Source organism: Pogona vitticeps, chromosome 8 (genome assembly GCF_051106095.1).
Source record: "Pogona vitticeps strain Pit_001003342236 chromosome 8, PviZW2.1, whole genome shotgun sequence".
Lineage (NCBI taxonomy): Eukaryota > Metazoa > Chordata > Lepidosauria > Squamata > Agamidae > Pogona > Pogona vitticeps.
The window spans coordinates 936,427-960,195 of NC_135790.1; the positions used below are offsets into that span (position 1 = coordinate 936,427).

The window sequence follows — 23,769 nt, forward strand, 5'->3', positions numbered from 1 at the left end:
CCTGCGACACCATCCTCTGTGTATTCATCAGAAAGTCCCGGGGTGCTTCGTGGTGCCATGTTCCCACGTTCTTCAGAAACGGAGAGGACATGGGATTGGTATAAGGGATTGCCTGATTTGGGGAAGACAGACCCTCGTGGGATCTAGCAGTGTCTCCCGCACACATTTCATTAAGCTTCCTGTGGGAGAGCCAGTGGGAGGACTGCGATCCGAAGTCTCTCCCTCTTTTCTCCTTTGAATAATTATTGTTCGGGCGAAGTATGAGAAGGGGCCAATGTAATGAAAAGGAATCCCTTCATTTGCTCCCTAGGGAAGAGTGTTTAACATACACACTTGGTAAACATCTCTTTTTCATCCGAGGGAATTCATAGCTTGGTGTTAATTAATTACAAGCCTGTTTATGCCTTTAGAATTACAGACAGACGCCTGCACACATACATATGTGCAGAGAAGGAGAACATGCATGTTTGTGTGCGTACAGCTAGGCAGATCTAATAGTCAATATTTCCATGGTGTAAGATTCATGGTTTCTGGTTTGTGTGCATATGAGTGTCTTATAATACTGTCTTCCCACAAAATGAAAGCCATTTGTTAAGACCGAGCAGCAGCAACACAGAATGTAGTCTGTCCTTTACAATCAGAGCTAAATTGGAAAATGCTGCGCTTTCCCCCTTGACTACCTTAAAACATTCCCAAGGCAGAAAGTATGGGATTCTTGCAGAAAAGACACATTTCTGGATTGTCACCGGATCCACTCCAAGAGATAACTCGTTCTCGCTTGGAGAGTTAATTGAAATGAAGGCATAAACAGATGAAATAAGCTTATCTCTGTTGACATTAGAAGGAAACAAGCAAGGATTATCCCTGATATGCAGGGCTCTATGGCAAGTGTAATCATGCTTGTCATCTCCATGCCACTAATGACAGGTATTTGGAAGGATTATTCTCTGTGTTGCATAGTTCTCAAGAATGGAAGGACATAGGCAAGTCCCCCCTGGTCAAGCATGCCCTTTTGGTTTTTGCCTTTACAATCAAGTGTCAAGTCCAAGGTTTGTTTGCCAGGAGGCAGCAACATCTGGAGAATTTTGCAAGCACAAGAACTGCTGCAGGTTCGGTAGCCAGAGGCTGAAAGCTCGACCCTCTCCTCCAGCAGCAGTACGCGCAAACAGCTTTTAGTGCAGAACTGAGGATGTCAAGGAATGAAAACGGGAAGACGAATCGCAGAGTGGAAGAGAAATCCTGGGGGGTCGTGGTGTGTCTACAAGGAGACCCAGCTCTTCTTGTTGCCCAACACTTTGGGGTGAAATACGCCATCTGCACACCCATCTGAAAATGTCGGATTAAAATGTCAGCGTTTATAGCCGTTTGCTAGGAGACAACAGGGCTCCAAGGAGGGAAGGAAAAGCTGTATCCGGAAAACCCGGGTCTGAAAGCAAGGAGCGCTTCAGTGACCTTGGGACTTTATTTTGTCTCCAACTTTGAAGTCATCCGAAGGGAACAGACGATCGGTTTGGTCCTGGTTAGAGCACGAGAATGGGACGCCTTTTGCCATTCCAGGGCTGAGCAAAAACAGGCGGTGCTCTGGTCTGCTTGTGTCACGCTGGGGTGCCTTTCAGGCCGAGCAAACAGCTGCTGGCTGACTGTATGGTGGTAGACCTCCCTCCCCATCTTTCCTGTGGCATTTGTGGGGTTAAAACATTTTGGGCCAAAGACACCCTGAGAATTCAGCTAAAGAAAAGAGGCTGATGGCTCCAGCAGAAAAGGTGAGGGATGGCTGAGTGAAGCTGAAGATCCTTCCTGAAGGACCCCATCACTGAGGAGCTCGGGTGGGGGTGGGGGCTTCTGACCACATATTCTCTTGCAGCCACTCCGCCTGCCATGGCGTAGAGGTGAAGGGTGACATGAGAGCCTCGCTTGGCCCGTGGCTAGCTAGGATTTGGAAGGGAGACGAAAGGGAAATGATGTTCGGCTCTAAGACAAGGAGGCAGGCAGGGAATGCTGGAAGAAAGACAGGGGGGGGGGAATCAGCTCCTGGAGGAAAGAAGAAATCAAGGCAGGAAGCCATTTGTAAAGGGTCCAGGAGGTGGTATTTCCCCCTCAATTGAGACAGAAACGGTTATGAAGGCTGAAGCAAATTGCAGACCTTTAGGGCCATCAATCCCACTGAACTAAAGGGGACTTGCTTGTCAGTTAATAGCTGTACGGCTCACAGGAAAGCATGTCATTCCGGTCCCTGGCCAGTGTTAACTCTCTCTGGAATGTCTTTCAGAGCAAAGAGTTCATTGCAAAACCAATCCCCTTGCACCTATATACTTTTTTAAAAAAATTTCTACCAAGCAAAATGTATTTGTTGCTCATTTCTTGCTTGCTGGCTGGCAGGCAAATCATTATTAATAAACCAATTTATATAAGAAAGGATTGTTCCCGACATACTCTTCCCCTGCGGGCTGGTTTCCACCAGCCACATCCATCTTTTGGTGTTTCTGCACTTCACGACAGAAACCGAATGCGTGATCAAGCACCACAAAAAAGTCCAGCCTTCAAGGAGAATGTGACGGCCTCGTTTGTGACGTCATGCTCAGAAGGCCCCACATTTCGTCTCTTGAGGTCACAGCCACTCAGTGGTGATGATGCAACTGTGAGGCAGATTAACATCATCACACGCTGACTCAGAGCAGGCAGAAGGAACAGGGGATGAAGATGAGGGTGAAAGAAGGGAGGTGGCTGGTGAACGGAGAGAAAGGGAATCCAGGAAAGAGGCCGAAGGAGGGAAGGAGACGGCTGGAACAGGACAAGCAAGGGCTGAGGGGCCGGGGAGAGAAGGGAGTGCCTTTTCCCTGCAATTTCATAGGAAGTCATAAAAATCTAAGCAGATAATAGGCTCCCTTCACCTGTACTGTTTTCTCTCCAAAGCCTTCCCTTTTTAAAAATAGTTTAGGGTTGGCTTGCATGTATCAGAATCACAGCTCGTACAATGCAGAGGTGGACGCTGGGCAGATTGAATTAAACTTGATACCTTTATGCTTCTGTTGTCGAGGTGGGACAGTGGGAGTGGGATGTGATAGTGGAGCCCAGCAAGCAGGTGAGTTGGTCAAGATGCAAGGCAGCCAATGGTGGCAACAATGTGCACAGAAGATGTTCTTCAAGTAATCAGTAGGTTCATTTGGTGGGATCTGTTGGCCGGAGGTTTTGCTCCTTGACATACAAGAAAAGCATGGAAGAAAGTGAGCATTGGCTGAGATCTAAAACAAGACATGACCTAATATATTTCTAGGGGACCTCCAAACTCTACATGGCTTTCCATAGAGATGTGGAGCTGACCTGCAGAAAGATGTCATCTGATGAGAGCAATGTAAGGTTGGGGTGTGATCTTAAACTATCCCCCCCCCCTCATGCCATCATTCCAGATTGTTTCTTCTGAGTGGGGCTAATAACAGGTGAGCATTTTGAGGGGATGCATTTAATGGTGGAGGACAGAGGGGTTAAACACCATCTTCCTCAGAGCTGCAGGTGTTACCACAATGGGAGGCACCCTGCGCACTCAGCAGCAGTTTTTGGGTCAAGTAGACAGGAGGAATACTGTGCTATGCAATCGCCATTCTCCTTTATCTTGCATCTGGCTTTTTAGACTTGGGGAACACAAATCTTTATAGAAGTACCACAGGATGGGAAAAGGTGAAATCCTTTCCATCCTCCAACCAAGTGCTGAATGGTTAGCGTTGGTCCACAGTCCAGCCACCATCCTGGTGTTGTCTTTTGTGGGGGCTTTCATCCCAAGAGCAGTCCATAATTGATTTGGGATGGATCTGGGCAATTTTGCGACTTAGGCAACATGCCTTTAAAGCCTTTTTTTTAAAAAAGCTAACCACCCTAGAGCCTGAAAACCCTTCAGACCAGCATGGTTTTACCTGACTTTTGAGAGCTCAGCAAAAATGCAGCCACCCTGGCTTTGCTTTGAAGTCGGGGCGGGGAGGAATTCCATAACTGCGGGTGCTGCTTCCAGTGCTCATGAGACAGTCCAGCAAATGGGAGAGAACAGAAATTGCACCTTACGAAGCTGAAATTAGCTCTTGCATCAAAGAGAGAAAGAAGCATGTTCCCAAATGCCTGGGAGGATTAACACCTCAGATGGGCAGCTGTGTAAAAGCTCCTCCAGAAATCTCACCTCACATCAAAGACCACTGCATTTGCCACCCATTCTCAGTGGGGAGAAGAGCAAAACAGCGTCCGTGATGCTCTCCCCGTACAAGTGATTCATCTCTGTCAACAGTGGCAGCCTTCTTGTTCAGCAGACTTCGTAGAGTTCTAGCTACAGTCCAAGATAATATCCTTTCCCAAGGAGCTGAGTGATTTCATGTGTTAGAAACCTATCTTCCCTAAATGGTTTCCTGTGGTTTTCTCCCAAATAACCACAGCGATGAAAGAACACAGGTCCCTTAATGGGAGGCCAAGGTTGTTGGGTTGTTTCACCCAGGGAATAACTTCAACATACTCATAAGCCAACATTTTCCAAGTGACGTCTGAACAAAGCTCTCCATGCTTGGCAGAGGAGAGGATTGTGTTCTTAAAGAAATGTGGTTTCATCCAGAAGAACATTTTGTTTTCTGGGTTAGCAAAGGGCCAACTTCGCGACAGCTGCCCCATAGCAGTTCTTAGAGTTTCTTTCTTTCTTTTTTAAAAACCTATTGTAATAAGAAATGATAGAAATATATTATCATCTTTTGAAACACATGGTTCAGGGGCCACTTTTACCAGCCACGGCCTTTCATGTCTGGAGGGATGGATGGCAATGCAACTCAGAGCAATTGGACCACCTTCTGTCGGATCTGCTTTGATTTGGGTGGCCTGCCTTGAGCAGGAGGTTGGATGTGATGGCCTTGTAGGTCCCCTTCCCACCCCATGGTGCTATGATTCTATGAGCAGGGCCTGGCCTCCAAGGAGACAGACCCATGTTTGGAGAGAGGAACTGCCATGAGAGGCGAGACCTAAGAGTGGGCTGAGTTCAGGCAGTGGGGTTCCAGGCTTGGCCATTCCCAGGGGCCATGTTGGATGGGGGAGTCGGAGGCATGTCACAGGGAAAAAACTCCGCCAGCCTCTGAGTCAATCTAGATGAGATGCTATTGCCTCTTGGGGGGGGGGCTAGTTCAGGGCCCATTTCCCTGCATTAGGAAAGAAAAGAGAGGACAGGAAGGATTCCTGAGGCCAGCAGGGTAAAGAGTCGCTGGACAGCAAATGAGAAATGGGGCCATTTCTCCAGACTGCTCCAGGAAGGGGGCCACCATCTGGGTCTCTGCTTCAGGAGGCAAAACATCTCAGAAAAGGGGGAGCAGGGACCAAAAAGGTAACAAAACTCCACCCTTCCCGGTCCCTGGAGTCTAATTATGGGCTGACATTTGTATTTCCTCGGGGGCATCCAAATACCATCAGAGCGAGGTGCTTTGTCTGCTGTGAACAGATGTAACGTCTCAGACGGCTGCCCATGAGACCTTGGCTTGAATATCAAGCAGCCGGCAATAATCTCCCACGACAGATGTAAAATGGCAGCCCAGTCTCCAGAGCTGGGCATTCTGCCTCGGGTGCTGGCAGAAGAAGTTACTTTTTTTGGAAGTGCAACACCCAGAACTCCCCACAGTGCTCTGTGATGGCTGGCCATGGGCGCCCAGAAGGGTAGTTCGAATAAGTAGCTTTTCTGAACTCAGAGTGGCCATGCAGTGGCTGTTTCCTAGGAGCTTTTGTGCCTGGGGGCACTTCCGGCACTGGAAGGGGGGGGCAAATTGCTCTCAGGTCAGGCTTCCTCCCTGGGCGGCACATCAGCTACGGGGAAACCTTGCTTCTCAGAGGCTCTGAAATAATACCCTTGCCAGATAGGATGTGACTTTGAGAAGGGAAGGGGTAGCAGGACCACACATTCCCTGAACACTCCTGCTCCATCATTTGGACACGGCATCCAGGGTGGCTGGCTATCTTAATCATCCTCACTGGCACTGTCATGAGTTTATCTTCCAATGCACACAGCCGTTTCGGAGCTGTGGCTCTTCCAGAATCACAGGCTAGGAGCAACAGGTTAACCCCAGCCCAGCCCCACAGCGGCTGGGAGCCTGACCCTCGTCACACACCCCACCCCAAGGACTGCTATTTGTATTTTTGTTTTTTTAAGCCCTGGTAGGGTTGGATGTGGTTGAAATGAAAAAAAAAACACAACAGCTAGTAGAAGGGACAGGATTAGCTATGAGTGTGTGGTCACCCTGTATTTTTGTGCAGTGCTTAGGAAGTGTCATGATCGAGCAATGTTACATAAAAACAAAAAGAGGGCTTTGTCTCCTGGCAGCCTGTTATCTAAATTAATTTGTGACTGAGGAATGGTACCATTTAAAAGTCTAACTGGTAAGAGCAGAGGGACCGACAGCTCTCTGGGAGGGGGAGATGAGGATGAGATTGGGCCCCCGTTCTTCCCCGCCTGATTTCCTTGCAACGCAGGACAAGAGCGGGAATGCTGAGCTGCTGCTGGAGTACGAAGGTTCTTCGTAATTGCATGCTGTCAAGTCAGTTCCAACATACGGTGATCCTTTCCAGGGTTTCCTTGGCATTGACTGCTCAGACGTGGCTTCCCATCCCCATTTTTCTGGGTGTCCTCTAGGACCCTGCAGTTTGCCCAAGAGGCCCCACAAGCTGGCTCTTCCCTTGCAACACATGGTGGAGAATCAAGCTCACAACCTGACAGCCGGGGGCTCCAGCCTAGCGAGCTTTGGAAGCATCAGGGGGTTGGGGTGGGGTGGGGGGAGATGAACTTGGTGCTTGCTTCTCTTGATTGCACTGATCCTGTGGCAGAAGCTCCTGGATCCCCCCCCCCCCGGCATTGCTAACGTTGGGGTCCTACAGGATTAAGGAGCCATTCCTCTGTGCTTTTGTCTGGAAGTTAGGAAGGGACATACAGCCACAGCTGGCTTGTTTCCTCAAGAGTCAAAGCAGAAGAAAAGAAAGACGGATGTGAGTCACCGTGGGCATCCAGCGTGGGAAAGAAAGGCGTCAGGATGCAATGCCCTTTGAGATAGGAATGGTCGAGCCACATTTTCCCTTCCTTCTACCTACGCCCCGGCTCAAATCTGCCTCTATTCTTTTTTAATATCACCAAGACACCAAGCATGGAACAGCTTCAAAGATTCTGACACGCCAGGAACTCACCCACCCCCTTTCTGTGATTGCACGGGCTTAGTTTGTCCAGGGACTCTGCGGCAGCAACCCAAATTCACGGCCACGACATGTTCCTCCAGCCCATCTCCCTGTGTGGAACCAGTTCTCCTGAGGTGAATCTGGATCTGTGCAAAGGCCTGCTTGTTTTTTGGTTTGTTGCTGTTGTTTGTTTGCTTGCTTGCTTGTTTAAAGCCTTTATTACACGTGCCCATACTGAATCTCTCAGTGCAGGAGGAAACCAGCAACAGATCAGGAAAATGCAATAAAATGTGCATTTTTAAGAGTGGCAATCATATAAGCATAATATACTGCCAGCATAATCTAAACCTCACCAAGTGCAAAATCCCAGCTGGCAAAAATGGTTTTCACCTGGAAACAAAAGAAAATTCAAGACGGCAGCAGCCCAACCTCACAGCCCAAGAAGCTGCTCCCGTCTCCAGACAATGACGGGGGGGGGGGGGACGCGATCAGGGCCTCCGGTTGTGCCCCAATCACAGCGTGGCTTCCTCATCCGCATCCTTTCACTTGGAAAAAAATTTAAGTGCTGTGCTTGAAGTTGGTGAACAGGACTGTTCTCCATTTGCCTGGTGCCTTGAAACCGTCTCTACTTCACAGGATTTGGCCGTATGCAATATCTAGGCATGTGTGCACGCACACAAACACATGCATGCACACACACGCACGCACGCACACACACACACACACACACACACACATGCGCACACACACACACACACACACACACACACACGCACACACAAACTGCCCATTAAAAGCATAACAGGCATTTTGGGACTGGGGAGTAATCTTTTGTGATCCTCGGGATATATATCTGAAGCCCTGCCTACCACAGGGGCAATTCTTACTTTTGTGCGCTTCTTGTGTTGTCCGTTGATAATGTGATCATGTTCAAAATAAGGTTGCTTCCCCCAAAAGTCCTCTTAAAGGTCCTTCCCCTGCCTTCTAGCTGGAAAAATGCCTTAGCTCTGGATTCCCTCACTGGCAGGAGGGGGGTGTAGATGACCTTTGGAGATCCCTTCTGACTCTCTGATGCAGAGCCTCATGACGGAAACCTTGGCAAGATACAGGAGGGAATGGGGTGGGGCAGAGGAGGCAGGCGGATGGCAGCAAGGAGGATCCTTGGTAACACGGTGCCATCTGTGGGAAGGGTGCCTCAGAGAAGCACAGAAGGCAGGCTTCTGGCTCGGTGAAGCCTTAACATCAGCACATGAGACGCAACAGAGGAAAGTCTGCTGAGGACCAGGGATGGGGAGGGACACCTTGGCAAGCTGGTCCATTTGGAAGGAAGGAAGGAGCTCATGGTAGAAGGGAGGGAGGGAGGGAGGAAGGAGCTCCTGATGGAAGGAAGGGAGGAAGGAAATGAAGAGGAAGGGAGAATAACCAAGAGAAAGCGCCAAGACTTAAGGAATATTTTGGAAGGATCAGGAGGAGATCCACGATGGAGGAGGGGGTCCCTGCAGGAGAAGCAGAACAAGAGCAGCCAAAGGAAGTGAAGCCGGGGGTCCCAGGCAACGCTCAGGATCCGTGCTGCTCTCCACTGAACAGGGAGTTTTGCTGACACATCCAGCCCAAGCTGGTGAGCCCCGCCGAGGTTCGGGAGGGTTTGGCAGAGAAGAGAGAAATACTTCAGGGTTCAGCTGTGAACTGGGACATCTCTGCCCAAGGGGACTGGATGATGGCATGCACGGATAATGTTTCAGGCAGCAGATGAAACAACCCATCCAGGCCAATAATTAAACGATGCGCAGCCAGCCCGGCATGCGCCCCAAGAGTGCTGCGCTCTGATTCTCAGCCCGTTTCCTCAGAAGTCAGTGCCATAGTAATCAAGGGAGGTTTCAGGTTTAGTGTGTTTAGAACTGGGCTTTCCCCATTTACTTGGATCCTTCCTGTGTGGTTGATCGTCTGACTCAGGAGTTGTGCCACAGAAATCTTCCCAGTGGGTTTAAAGGCCACCTGGCGTCCTTACTTTGAAAAATAACCATACTTTGCTGTCTTCTGCAGGCATGAAAAATCAAGGGGCCCTTCCACAGTTCCTTCCCCATAACTCTTACTTTTACACGACTCGTTATCAGAAAGTAATTACTCACACATAGTTAAATTGTTAACTTGGCGCTAGTTGCTTCCAAGTTCTGATCTAGACCTTGTGCTTCCAAGGTGCAATGTAGATTCTACATGGAAGCACAGTTTGTGGAGCAGTTTGGGGCGCCTGAGGGGTGTGGTGCCTCACAAACACAACCTAGAATCCTAGAATCGTGAAGGGGCCTCTAAGGCCATCAAGTCCAACCCCCCCCCCGCTCAAGGCAAGAGCCCTAATCAAACCAGACCTGACAGGTGGTGGTCTAAGTTCCTCTTGAAGGCCTCCAGTGTTGAAATGTTGGCCACCTCTCGAGGTCATTGATCGCCTGGGCTTGCCACTCTGTCTGTCCTGCCCCTGTGGGGAGGTATGTGGGGGGGGGGGAGGATGGGCCTTCTTCTGTCTCTCCAGCCCGGCCCAAACAAACAGCGCTGTCGCTTCCAGGGGTTTTTTCCCCGTTGCATCAGGAGTCATCTGGACGCGGTACATCACACTTAAGGGAATCCTTCGTTGTCATGGAAATCTGGAAAACCAAGATAAATTATTTAAAGAAGGAAAACTGGTGTCACTGGAGTGCGGCGCCCTTCTCCTTCAGGGGGAAAATGTCCAGCACACAAAAGTTTTTGCGCTTGGCACCCGGCCACCTTCAGCTTGGAGCTGCAGATAAATATAGCTCGGTTCACTTGTCATTGCGGTTCTTCATAAGCAGCGGCCCTGGCTGACTGTCTCAAAGTGATCAACGGCCACCGGCAGCTGATCTGGGCACCACAAGAAGCCAGCAAACAGCTATTTTTATGCATTGTGCCCGTGCATTCTTCCTCTGGGGGGGGGGGAGGCACAGGTGGGCAGTTTGGCTGCAGGGGCCAACATGCCTTGGCTAGCAGCAGAGATGATGCACTTTGACCTTTCCAAAGAAGGGGCCGCAGGTGCTGTTGTGCTTTCAGGCAGCAACGTATTGTTGGCTGCAGCTATCTCGTGGCAACGAACCCACCCACCAGACCCATTTGGATGGGATGTTTATTGTTTCAGAAAAGGAGTGTACAGAAAACTTTGCTCCAGGCCTCATCCTGGTCAGTTCAGGCTGATGAAGATTTCTGAACACCTTTCAAGAGGGGAAGAGACTGAGATAAGGACACACACCCTTATTTGCCTCTTTCTTGTGCATGACAGCGAGAACCCACTGATGCTTTAAACCACTGGTTCTTAACCTTTGTTACTCAGATGTTTTTGGACTGCAACTCCCAGAAACCGCAGCTAGCAGAGCTGATGGTGAAGGCTTCTGGGAGTTGCAGTCCAAAAACATCTGAGTAACAAAGGTTAAGAACCAGTGGCCTAGCCACTGAGCTATCCAGCTGCTCAGTCTGGCCGGTCAAACTGCCTGCTACCTTTTGTAGCTCAGCATTAAATTCAGCCCAAAGCTGTCCCAATATGGGAACAACTGTTGACCTCTCTAAGCAGAGAGATGCCTCCAGAGCAGCAGATCTGGAAGTTTGGCATCACTTGATGCCACTGGGTTTTTTGGTGCTGACGTGTTCTTGTCCAGTTCCCAACTCACATGGAAGAGTGAACTCTGAGACTGGTCTTTGTGGGTCTTGGAGGAAGGCACTCCGTGCACCTTGGATTCGACCAGGGTTTGGGGACACTCCTTGCCTGGGGTTGTTGTCCCTACAAGTCAGTTTCCAAAGCTTTATGGCAGCGTTTCCTAACCTTGGGCAACCCAAGTGTTCTTGGACTAAATCTCCCAGAAGCCTTCATTCACCACTTAGGTGTGCTGGCCAGGATTTCTGGGAGTTGTAGGCCAAGAACATCTGTGGCTGACAGGTAACTAGTAGAGTAGACCCAGTATGTTGTTATGTGCTGTCAAGTCACCTCTGACTCATGGCGGCTTGGTGGATGAGTACACAGTCTCAAGAATGCCCGGTCCTCAACAGCCCTGCTCAGCTCCTGCAGACTCCAGCCTGTGGCTTCCTTTTTGGAGCCAATCAACCTCCCTCTTTTCCTGTTGTCTTTCATTTTTCTTTTCCAGGGAATTCTCCTTTCTCACGAGGTGCCCAAAACAGAACCAAGACCTTCCCTGATTTCTTTTTCTTTACTAAGTCATTTCTTCTTGCTGTAACAGATTAGGAGACGTAGACTTTTCCCCCCTTCTTGTCCCCAAAAAGGAAATATTCTTGCACCACCCTTAAAACCAAAAAGATTTATTTTAGCATGGTGGTTTGTGGACATGGCTCAGTTTTTTGGACGGATGGTGCACGATGCTGAAGCCATACATTTATCTGCCTATTGCTGGCTTATGCATCGTTGTAGGGCTAGGAGTCAGAGGGAAATGGAAGACTGAAAAGGACAACACAATTATTAAGCCAGGCCATAAATTTAGCTGGTTAGCAGCAGCATCTTGGCAACTGCAAGATCGTTAACTAAAGCATGAGTCATCAAGTACGTTGACTTTTCTAAGAATTGTTCTTGCAGAGATTTAAACAGTGGCCACTGCATTCAAGAGAATGGTGGTTTCTGCTTAATCCAGGAGTCACCTTGTTGTATCTCATACTCCTCTTGCAAAATTTGGGTTTTTCCCCACATCACTGAGTGTTGGAGTTTGAGAAATACTGGCAGCAAACCTATGAGCTTTGAGTCTTTAAGTAGATGCAGTTGGAGATGTTGGCTGTGGGCAACAGAGTTCATGATAGTTTCTGGATGGAAGCACATATGGATAGGTAGCGATCAGTTGCTTTCAACATAATGTAGTGCTCATATGATGTGGCACAGTGGGGTCAATGACTTGAACCTGCTGCATGGTCTGGTCCATGATGGAGCAAAAGTCATGGATGGCCTGGTAGAACTTCTCGAGGCTGTGTCATAAAGATGGCACCAATGTACCTTAGACAGACGACAGGCTTTGGGGTACAAGAGCTGTGGATGCTTGTTCCAGGTCACACAAAAGTGTGCCGAGGTGCCATACCTATGCCCACAGCAGTACCGTTGATTGGAAGCCACATGCCATTCCATAGATGGACGCCGTATATAATGTGACAATCTTGACCATCTAAGATGCACTGTGGCCCCACTGGCATTCTTGATCTCTGTGGCTGATGCCCTTTTTAAGGGGGAAATATGATTCTTCGTAATGATTGGTCGCACATGCATGAAAGCTAATTTAGTGGTTCTGTAACTAAGTTGGGATTTTTTTTTATCCTTCTCTATCTCTGACTGACTATGAAGTCTGAGAGTTTCTTTTTCCTAACTATCACTCCACAAACTGTTTACCCCTGTTAGCTGTCACTGGCTCAGCACCAAACTGCTGTACCCCGCCAGTATAAATACTGAAATTTCTCCTGTAAGCCTCTCTCAGGGAGGGGCTGACTCCAGAGTAGGGATGCCAGATCTGGGAATGCAGAGCCAAGAAGGAAACTCTCTGTTTTATATGATAGGGATGAAGTCTGGAGATTTATTAGACTGTCAGAGGCTGTCCTGGGGACAGTTCCAGAGCCCAGCTGTTTGAGGTGCTGAAAACAATGGATAATTAACAAGATGGATTAGCTGGGAACAATTGATGAAGGGTAGGAAGCACATCATGTTTCTGGTGCAGGCTTGTGTCTGAATATATATATATTTCCATCCCGTTACTATTTCCAGGGCCCCGAGCGGTCTCTGAGCATAGCTCATGACCTGCCTTAATTGGACAGGGAAACATTACAGCTTGCCAATCAGACATTAAGAACCACGATGCGCTGTCTTCGTTTTGGTTGGCATCTGCTGGGCTGGCTGGCTGTATTCAGACCTGTTATCCGCCCCAATCTTTTTCTAATATGTGCCCTTTTGGCATTGCTGGGGGGACATTGTGAGGAGTAGTAGCTAATTGCTACAAGGCTGTCGTTGCTGCTGCTGCTGCTGCAGGATTCCCGGTGGGAGCTGATGCGAGGGGGGAGTGTTGCTCTTTGCTTTCTGGGGCATGAGTGATTCGGGCAGGGAGTCAGAGGGAGGAGACGGCCGTCCACACCATCCGTTGGGCTTGTTGGTGATCACAGAGTGCCTGCAAGTCTACGTGCCAGGCTGGGATGGAAAAAGTGGGTGATATTCCTCCCCTGCCGGGCTTCTTCTGCAGAATGAACTGTTGCAAGGCGTGATGATGAGGCCTGTGCTTGGGTGGCTTTTCAGAGCCAAGAAGGTTCAGGACCAGCAGAAGGTCTTAGATCAGTTGGTGAGGCATCAGTGGCTGGTCTGCCAGGTGGGTGTGAGGTGGCGGCTGCACTCTTATGGAGGTGGTAAATCTGGCCTGGATTTTAGTTTGCCTGTTACAGGAGCTATCCGAGGTGCTGAACCCTGGACTCCAAAAGTTTGGAGGAAAACTTGGAATGACTTCACCACCTTATTGACCTCACTGTCAGCCTTCACTGCCACTGGGGCAAGCAAGGCACTGCCCAACCACAGATGAGCCTCCCCCCAGCCAGGCTGCTGCTGTGTTTGCCTCCTGTGCCCCTGGTGCTATGGAAATGCTTGCTTGTCCCCATTCCTTCCTGTGTACAGGAGAGAGAGAGAGAGAGAGACAGAAACAGAGAGACAGAGAGACAGAGAGAAGAGGGAAGCAGAAAGGGGCTTCTTTTTTGGTGGATGGAGATATCCCAACTTTCACCCCAGGCTCTCCATCCCTCCCCAGCTCTGCCCACCTTCCACACACCGACTACTACATTTGGGAAGGTTGTTTTATCCTCCTGTTCTGTCTCAGAGCTTTCCATTCTCAGCCACTCTGGAAACCGGATGGCTGAGAATAAGATCCGGTGCAGTTTTTCTAATGTTCTAAGGGACTGGACATGCTCTTAGAATATAAATCTCGTGATACCTGCCTCTGAGAGAGAGAAAGAAAACCTCCATGTTGAGAAGTAGTCTAACTCAAAATAACAAAGGCTGGGACATGCATGGGAAGGCATTGCTGCTCATGTTTTTGTGGGGATCCTGGACCTCCAATGCTCTTAGGCATCGGATACTAAGTAGCATTTGGGCCCACCTTCAGCAGCCCTGGAGGTTGTGAGAGGTTGAATGGGCAACTGGTGACATAGAAAGAGTCACACTTTCAAATGTGCCTCTGGTTTCAAAGTGGGGACACTTTCCCTCCTCCAGCCTGTTTGTGCATCAGTGTGAAACTGCAGTCCCAAGTGACTTTGCTCCCTTTTTTTTCCTTGCTCTTCTTGACAATCTCTGGTGGCCTCCCCAAATCTTTTCAACATAGCCAATTCCTTGGAGAGGCTGCAGAAAAGCCTTCTTGAGAGGGGGGAATCTAGCAGTTCAAGCAGCTGCATTTCTTATCCCCTGTAGCCCTTTATGCAAGAGTAAAGTCATTTCCCTGGAGATTTGGTGGACCAAAGCCTTTCCAGTCTGTCCTCAGCTCCCTCCCTCTCTTGCATACATAGAAGAGTTTGCCCCCCCCCCCCCCGGAGAAGGAAGGGATGCAGGAGCAGAAGAGGAGGTGAGTGACTCTGGAAGTCTGCTCCAGGCATTGTTTTGAAATCTATGGGAGCTCTCCATGGTGCTGAGACCTCTCTGCAAAATAGGGTCAGGACCATGGCTAGCTTCTTCAAAGTTCAGCCTAAACTCCAAGACTGCATTTTGAGTTAATACAGCCAGCAGGGAGGCACAGAGACACAAAGAAGAAACCCCTTGAGTTTGAAGGTTGATGCTTCTTTCTGCTGAAATAAGCAAGAGTTAGACATGCGAAGGAGTAAACAAGCATCCTGAAGGGCAGTTGGGAGGCACAGAAGAGCCGCTGTGTCTGGTGGTCACTGAAGCCTGGCATGGAACTGCCTGGATTTCCTTTGGTCTCTTGGGTAGCGTCATGGAAATGGGCCTTGAGGCTGAGTCTGCCTGTGAGTCACAAAACATGAGAAAAGTGGCTTTCATGCTTTCTAGAGAAAAATTGACAGAGGATTGGAAAAGATCAGTCTCCATCCCAATCCCAAAGAAGGGCAGTGCCAGACAATGCTCCAGCTACTGTACAATTGCAGGTTATGCTCAAAATACTACAAGGTAGGCTTCAGCAGTATGTGGACCGAGAACTCCCAGAAGTACAAGCTGGATTACGAAGGCGCAGAGGAACTAGAGACCAAATTGCTAACATGCGCTGGATTACGGAGAAAGTCAGAGAGTTCCAGAAAAACATCTACTTCTGCTTCATTGACTATGCAAAAGGCTTTGACTGTGTGGACCAGCAAACTATGGCAAGTCCTTAAAGAAATGGGAGTGCCTGACCAACCTATCTATTTCCTGAGAAATTTATATGTGGGACAGGAAGCTTTTCAATCATGGTGCTGGAGGAGACTCTTGATAGTCCCCTGGACTGCAAGGAGAACAAACCTATCAATTTTGAAGGAAATAAACCCTGAGTGCTCCCTGGAAGGACAGATCCTGAAGCTGAGACTCCAGTACTTTGGTCATCTCATGAAAAGAGAAGACTCCCTGGAAAAGACCCTGATGTTGGGAAAGTGTGAAGGCAAGAGGAGAAGGGGACGGACAGAGGATGAGATGGATGGACAGGGTCATTGAAGCGACCACCGTGAATTTGACCCTATGCTGGGAGGCAGTGGAAGACAGGAGGGCCTGGCGTGCTCTGGTCCATGGGGTCACGAAGAGTCAGACATGACTTAACAACTATAGAAGAACAACAAAAGGGAAAAGTAGAGGCTGGTCTTGTGCTTGCTACCATATTTAGATCACAGTGTAGAAGTCAATTTATTTCTGTGCATTAACATTTCTCCGCTGAAAGGCTCGTGTCTTTCTGTTGGTAAATTTGGAGCCCTAGTGATGTGCTCAAGTTTCAAATGAGGAGGAGCTAGGATTGTTGAACACAGAAACATACATACGCTGAGTGTTGAAGAGCAGGTGAGCACTCAGGTCAATAGTGCTAGCCTTTGGAGACAGCTTGGTGTTGCAGTTAGAGCAAGAAAGGGCCACCTGTGACCTGCAGCTGCCTGTCCCCTTGCAGGTATTTCTTCACCCCCTTGGTCCCCAAACCCCACAAATCCCACCACTGCCCAAATCCCAACAATTCTGCTGAGATACATGCCATCTGGGAAGAGCAGCCACTGTTTCCCTGTAGCATCATGCTGTTGGTAGACAGCTGGGAATGCGTTTCCTCTGGGAAACAAGACGTCGGCTCCTCGTGCACCTTGTTTTCTCACAGCGCTGTTGCAGTTCCAGTGGTGGAGGAGGAAACATGGTTGGTGGCAGCTGATCTGTTGAGGGCGATGGGAGGATGTGGGTGCCCCAAATCCTTGGACATTGCTCAGCCCAAGGTTATAGAGTCTGGCTAGAATCAGGGAAGGCAGAATTCAAGTCCCACACTTGCTGTAGGAGGTAATAGCATCTCCTGCAACATCTTGTCTGCCCCAGGGGAGTCTTGATTGTGTCTCTGTCCCTGGTATCATGGACACATAGAGGACAATGCATGCTAAATTTTGCACCCACATGAGCAGCTAGGAAATAACACTGAGATGCCTCTCAGGTGCTGCAACACATACAGGTATGTGACATTTCATTTGGATAGAAATTAAGTCATTCCTTTCACTGGGAAAGGAATAAAAAGCCTTCAGGTGAAACCTTTCTCCACATTATTCTGCCTCTGGAAGGCAGACTTTTAAGTGAGTTTAGCAACCAGCTGCTTTCATTGCGCTTCCTTACAGCAGGCCTGCTGATATATCATGACAACACAGGGGAAGAGAAGAGAGAAGCAAGATGCCCTCAATCTCCTCCTAAATTGACTGCAGAAATTCAGTCCAGCCTCTTGCTGTGACCAGTGGGCTCTAATGCTGCTTTAAACCCTTCCTCTGCTCCTTCGTGCTGCTTTGCTGACATGTGAACGCTGACAGATCAGAAGAATGCCCGAGACCTTCCTTTCCACTAAGGAAAGTTTGTTTTTTATGTGGCACTCAGACATGCAGATTGCATTTTACAACTCATCTGGCTAGCTTTATGCAAGTGCTTTTTCCCTCTTCTAGGGAGAAATGTAGGTGATATCTCATTCTTCAGGACATGTTGTCTTTTTATTCTACTGCTTCTAAATGGGAAAATGAATCAGCCGAGCTGATGCTATTTTATATATTTTCATTCAATCTGTCTTTCATCTACAAGAAAACTATCACTCCAAAAAGGGGGAAAAGTTGTAATCCTAAAAAGTACAATTAGAAAGGGATATTTCAGCCACCTTCTAAAAATCTAAAAAATACTGCTAAAATATAACGTGTAGCCTTAAGCAGCTGTTCCTTAGACACACAAAAGGAGGTTCTGTTACCCAAAGATTGATGCCACCAGAAAAACCATGGGTGGTGTCGATTCTCCCCCTCTCCCTGTCTGAAATATGCTGCACAGTATTTATATGGTTTGTTTCTATCAACAAACTGGAGCTTATCTACTTGCAAGACTAGCTTCTGTCTGTCAACATCCTACAATTGTTGACACTAAGGTGCTTGTGCAGCAGCCGTTTCTAAGCCATTCTTCTGCAGTGTTTGCTGTAAATCAAAAGATCCCTCTCTTGCTTAGCATATTATCTGTCCTTGCATAGAACATTAACTAGCCTTGTATATAGTATCCTGCTGTGCTACTGGGTGTATGAACATAAACTTTATCTGTTTCTCTTTATAGCAAACCAAGAAAACTCATGTAAATAGAACAAAAATATAGACAAACATTGACTGAAGTGGAGCCTTCTGCGTTCCAAAAGCCAGCTCCGCACTTCACTTGTGGCTCAGTCATAAGGAAACCCCTCTTTTCAGTTTTCTCGCCCTGAAGTTCTGTTTCTTCTCTTCTGGTAGATGGGACAGGTTGTAATTGGATTTAATGCTCACAACCAGAGTCTTTTTGAGGTTCCTGACATGCATCGCAAGAAGAAGCATGCTGCATTAGGGGAGAAAATGTGCTTTAGACGTGTGTGAATTTGTGGGAAGGATGAACAACATTGTGCAGAGAGCTGCCGACACGAGGGCCAGTTCCAGGGGCTTCTTTAAATAAGTTTGGTGAATGTTTCCCATTGCACTATCCTAAATGGATTTCTCAAGGGACTAAACAATACGTTTCCCTTTGCTTTTGAACAGGAAAAAGCAAATAATTCTACCAGCCTCCACCCGAGAACAGAGCTATGAGGAGGCTTCTGTTCAACTGTACTAAATGTGATCTGCACAAACGTTTGAGAGCATGCGAACTCTTCCCCCATGCTTCCACCTTCGTTGCCAATGCCCTTCCCACACCCAGGATGGGTGTGGGAAGAAGAGAGACTCTGGCATCCATGGAGGCTGTTTCTGCAGTGTTGAATGCTGGAACATCAGGGTTCAAAATGGCATCAGTAGCTTGCATGGATGCAGGAGCCTCTCTCCTCCAGGAAACCATCCTCTGCTTCTTTTTCCAAGCCAACGAAATTGGTGTCAGAAGATTTAGCACACCGCTACAGCACCCTTGAATGTCTGGTCCAAAGTCACCCAGTGAGTTTTATGGCCAATCTTAAACTGGGTGCCCATCGTCATAGCCTAGCACTCCACTCCACTCCAGCCAGCTTGCCATTATGGTGGCCGGGATGCTCTATTTGGAGAGAACAGTTCTCTGTTGGAAAGGTTTCCATTAGTTCATGTCTGGCTTAAGGAGAGCCTTGGAATGGAGAAGAGGAATTATGAAATTACCCATGGGTGCTTAGATTCTGTTCTTAATTCCTTAATTTGCATCTATTTATAGCAATTAGTCTATACAATTTTTATGCCAGTCTTGTGTTCCCATGCTTAGTGGTGCATGAGTGATCACCCTGATTTTTAACCTTTTCCATTCTGACATCGCAGATTGAAACAGCAAGCACTCTTTGGATGAAGAAACCCCTGCCCCCCAGAAAGCTTTGGGGTTTTCCAGTTGTATTTATTATGTGCTGAACATAACTGTTATGCGGCTGTTGCTCTCATTTCAGTAGGAAGCAAGAGATGAAGAAAGACCTTATTGTCAGTGCAAGGACTGGGGTGGGAACCCCTCTTTTTGGTGTGTGTTCTCCTGCTACAGTATTAAATCTCAACGTCTCTCTCTTTCTCTCACTCGCTCGCTTCCAGGTACATGGCCATCATACGTCCTTTGCAACCAAGACTGTCTGCGACAGCCACAAAAATCGTCATCTGTGTCATCTGGGTTCTGGCTTTGCTGTTATCATTCCCACAAGGCTACTACGCAACAACAGCACAGCTGCCTGGCCGGGTGGTGTGTATGGTAGATTGGCCAGAAAACACAACCCTAACGTATGAAATACCGTGAGTATTATTAGGGTTCCTTCACAGTGCAACCCATTTGAGTTGGGAAGAGAGATTTCGCCTTACTGCCCAGCCTGCCTGAGTGCTGAACACTGGAGAGAACACAGAAGAACCTTTCTGACAGTACTTTCAGGGAACAGAACCCCAATTTGCTGAGCTGTTCCTCCAACGCCCCCCTCCCTCCCTCCTGCCATGGTTGGCCTCTCTCCTGTCTGTAACTGTGAGCTCCACATTTGGGTCCTTCTCTTACAAGTCAGATGAGCTTTTGGCTGCACCATCCGTGGCTGGACGGGTTTGGCTCTATCCGCACATTCCACTGAAGGCTTATGCCAAAGAGAACCTGCTAGTCTTTCTGGTGCCATATGGCTTCTTTGGTTTATGCATTTTGTGAAGTGGTAAGCGTGTTTAACAGCGCAAAAGAGTTAGCTATTAGATGGCGCAGTGTTCTGCCTCTTCATTGTTTGTTTTGGGAAGAGAATGGGAAATTGAATACAAAATGCAATCTTGAACACTATATATATATATATATAGCCCCACTGTCACTTGCCATAGAGAGAGAGAGAGAGATCTGTCTAGGCTTTGCTCCAGAGGCTGATAGGGATCTTATCATCTTATGTCCCCTCAGGGACTCCTTCTGCTGACATAGTGGATCACAAGACCTTTCTTTGGATGCCCTTTAAAGACACTGTCATTGCCAACCCTGGTTTCCTCATCCCGCAAATTGGGTGTCTCAGGAAGCCTTCCTCACCACCTACAGCTAAGAGGGCCTGTCTGTCACTGCTTGTCCTATAAAGTCGTTTTCGGGATCCTTTGAAGTCCTTGCCAGCAGGAAGTGACGCTGGTCCGTTGAACGCCTTCTTGCAGCATCTCTTGTGGTCTCCTTGCTTCTAACAAGCAGAGAGTTTCATGGCTTGCTTTCCCCGTGGGAGTTTCCTGCAGCAAGGGGTGATTTGAACAAGGATTTTGCTGGGTAGATCTAGTGTATCCATGTTAGATGGTCTACCCTAGCAGAGGTAGTGTTGTAGGCTGGCCATCATGCACCGGAAGCGTTTTAGGGGTGGCAGAATGAACTCTGAACTCTTGTAACGACTAGAGTCTTGTGTCACCAGTTCAAAAGAGAAACATGTCTGTTAGGGCACAAACCTTAGCAGACAGCGTCCAGCGACTCAGATGTACAAAGTATTGTCCTCAAACGGCACACACGCACACAAACACACTTTTTTTGGGGGGGGGAGTTAGAAGTGCTGGGTTGAGTCACACTGGTTAGGGCTGGCGACCCATGTGAGATATGAATGAAATAAAGAGAAGACAAGATTGTCAGTGGCTGCAGGGGTGGAATTAAAGAGGGGTTCTTGAGAGTTCTTACTGGTGCTTGGGGAGGGGGCTAATATTGTGTAATTGCCTGGACAGGAAAGCTTTTTTTTGCTCCCCTTGGGAAAATAACTTCTCCCTCCCCCCCCACCCCCACCCCCACCCCAAACCACCTGCTTGCCCATAGGATCCGACTGTGCTAATTTAGTAATGGCCTCATTGCCAGTCCTTGGTTTTTGTTACCCGAAGGCAGGCTCTCTTTTCGCATCAAAGGAAACAGAATTTCTTTCTTCTCCTTTCTTTTCCTTTTAAAGCATCCTCCTTTTTTGGCTCAGCTCAAGAGAAATTGGCTTCTCTCCTAGGCAGCCGATTTATTACGATCACGATCCATCTTTCTGTGCTTGGCAAATATTGCGCTCGGAATCAACTTGATTATCAGTATTTGTTAAACATTTTAGGGATCCCGTCAGCTGCATTTTAGATGTTCGTTTTCTGTAAATGGATTTCAGACATCGCTGTGAATTTTGCATTGGTTTCTAATGTTTTTTTGCTAAATTATTCGCCGTTCTGAAAGCTGACACGTATAAAAAGAATGCACCTGGGGGGGAGGGGGCTAAGAAAAAGCTATTGAAATGAAATCCTCTGTTGTGTGTATATACGTGGTTCTTGTTCTGATTATGTGCAGTCAAGTCACTTCTGATGTACGGCAACCCCTATGAAGGAGCGCTCTCCCAAACATCCTGTCCCTGACAGCCCTGCTCAGCTCTTGCAAACCCAACCCTGTGGCTTCTCTTAGGGAGTCAGTTCATCTCGTATTTGGTCTTCCTCTTTTCCCGCTGCCTTCTGCCTTTTCCAGCATTCTTGTCTTTTCCAGAGAATCCTGACTTCTCAGGATGGGCCCAAAGTAAGACAGCCTCCGCTTCAACCTCTGTAGGTCTCTATTTATACATAAAGTCTGCAGATAAAAGTGTATAGGTGGTCGGATTGTTGCCGTTACAGAAAGAACAAGGGCCTTGCTAATTATTATATAGATGCTGAAACTGGCTTTCCGTTCCAGTCCTTAATCCTATTAGCATTTATATTTTGATTGTTTAATTGCACTTTCTTAATGTAAATCACCTTAGAGTCATATCAGAAGAGTGATGTGAAGCTATTATAAGGAAACAAACACTGCAGTAGTGCTGTTAACAATGAAATATGATATTCCAAACATGTGCCTCGCTTCTGCTCTTAAGCAAACATAACCTTTTCACCCGGAAAGCTCATGATTCTCCAGCATAACTAGTCAATGATCTCTCTTAAAAATAAGATTTTCTTTGCCAATAGATTACTTCTACTACTACTACTGCTGCTGCTGCTGCTGCTTCTGCTGCTGCTGCTGCTGCTGCTGCTGCTACTACTACTACTACTACTACTACTACTACTACTACTACTACTACTACTAATAATAATAATAATAATAATAATAATAATAATAATAATAATAATAATAATTAGAGTTGTTTTATTCTTTGATGCAAAAAATACATCCTCCGAAAGAGTAAGAGAAAGGTTATGCCCAGCTTTTGTGAAAACTGAACAGATACCAGAAAGATAAAGATGACTCCGAGAGGTAATCATCTGCTGGCAACACACCTAATTTTATTTATTTATATCTATCTTATTTGTAGGCTGCCTTTCTCTCAATAAGGGGACGTAAGGTGGCTCATGATATTAAAGAGAATAGTGTTGAAATCACAGTAAGTTACACATTAAAAAAAACAATTTAAAGCTCATTAAAATACACTGAATAATTAAAAACATGTAAAACATTAAAAACTATTTTAACTTTAAGAATGGCATTCAGGGACTCAGTCCTGATAGTTAAAAGTCTGCCTGAAAAAGTGGGTCTTCAGCTGTCGGTGACAGGATAAAAGCTGTCGGTGATGGGATAAAAGGGGGGGGGGCAGCATCATCTCCCCAGGAGAGACGCCACTATCTGGGAGCTGCCAGAGAGAAGGGCCGCCCTCGTGTCCCCCCAGCCGCTGTGCCTGCGCTGGCAAAGGGGACAGAGAGGAGGGCCTCCTCAAAAGGGGGGTCTTAAATGCCACGAAGGCTCATCTGGCGAGAGACGGTCCTTCAGGTAGCCTGAAGACAAGCCACAGAAGGCTTTCAAGGGAACAACCCATCTATCAGTAAACATTTTTTAATTTTTTTAGTTCTCTCTTCTGCTACCAAACCGAGTTGTGTTAGAAGACCGTAATGGTGACATCTACTAGCCATGTACTCCTGAACTGGTTTTGAATCTTTGAGAGTGTTAAGGGGAAACATGACGCTCCCCCCCCCACACACACACCCTTTTCATTATCAGTAGCATTTCCTGTCTGCAGTGTCTGCTGAGAATGGGTTTGCCACTCTAGACAAACCCAAACACCTTCACAGTCTCCTTTCTGCGAGGTGCTACCCACTGGACATTGAACACACTTCCTAGGCTGCAGAGCAGTATCTGAAAACAAAAGGAAGCAGAACATGAGCCCCCAGGAATCTGAGACTGCCTCCTCGCTCTTCTTAGCGTCTGCTCAGAAGCACCCGTCTTCTCTTCCCCTCCACCCGTCAGGCCTGCTAGAGCCGAGCATGTCAGGGCTTACTTTGTAAACCTGGATATCGGGTGGATTTTGTGCCACTGTGGGCGATGGCGTGCCGCATGCTCTGGTGGTAAATATTGCAGGTGGTCGCCATCAAGGAGGAAGAGGGTTCATAAACTTTATTTACTGGAGCAACGTGCGCAGGCAGTGAAGTGCAGGAATGAGTCTTTACCGAAGGGACAGAGTAGAAAATGGGTTTCAAAAATATTGCTGTATACGCAGCAAAGACTTATGTAGCCGTGCTTCCTAATGTCTGGAACAGGTCTATAGAAATAGCTGGCAATGT

General features: G+C 47.7%; 1 protein-coding gene across 1 annotated transcript in view; it reads left to right on the forward strand.

Moving 5' to 3' along the window:
* Positions 1–23,769, forward strand: part of TACR1 (tachykinin receptor 1) — a 33,882-nt gene that overhangs the window by 2,565 nt on the left and 7,548 nt on the right. The window contains exon 2 of the mRNA XM_072978898.2: positions 19,354–19,548. Coding sequence (XP_072834999.2) covers positions 19,354–19,548 — 195 coding nt within the window. The remainder of the gene's footprint in view (positions 1–19,353; positions 19,549–23,769) is intronic.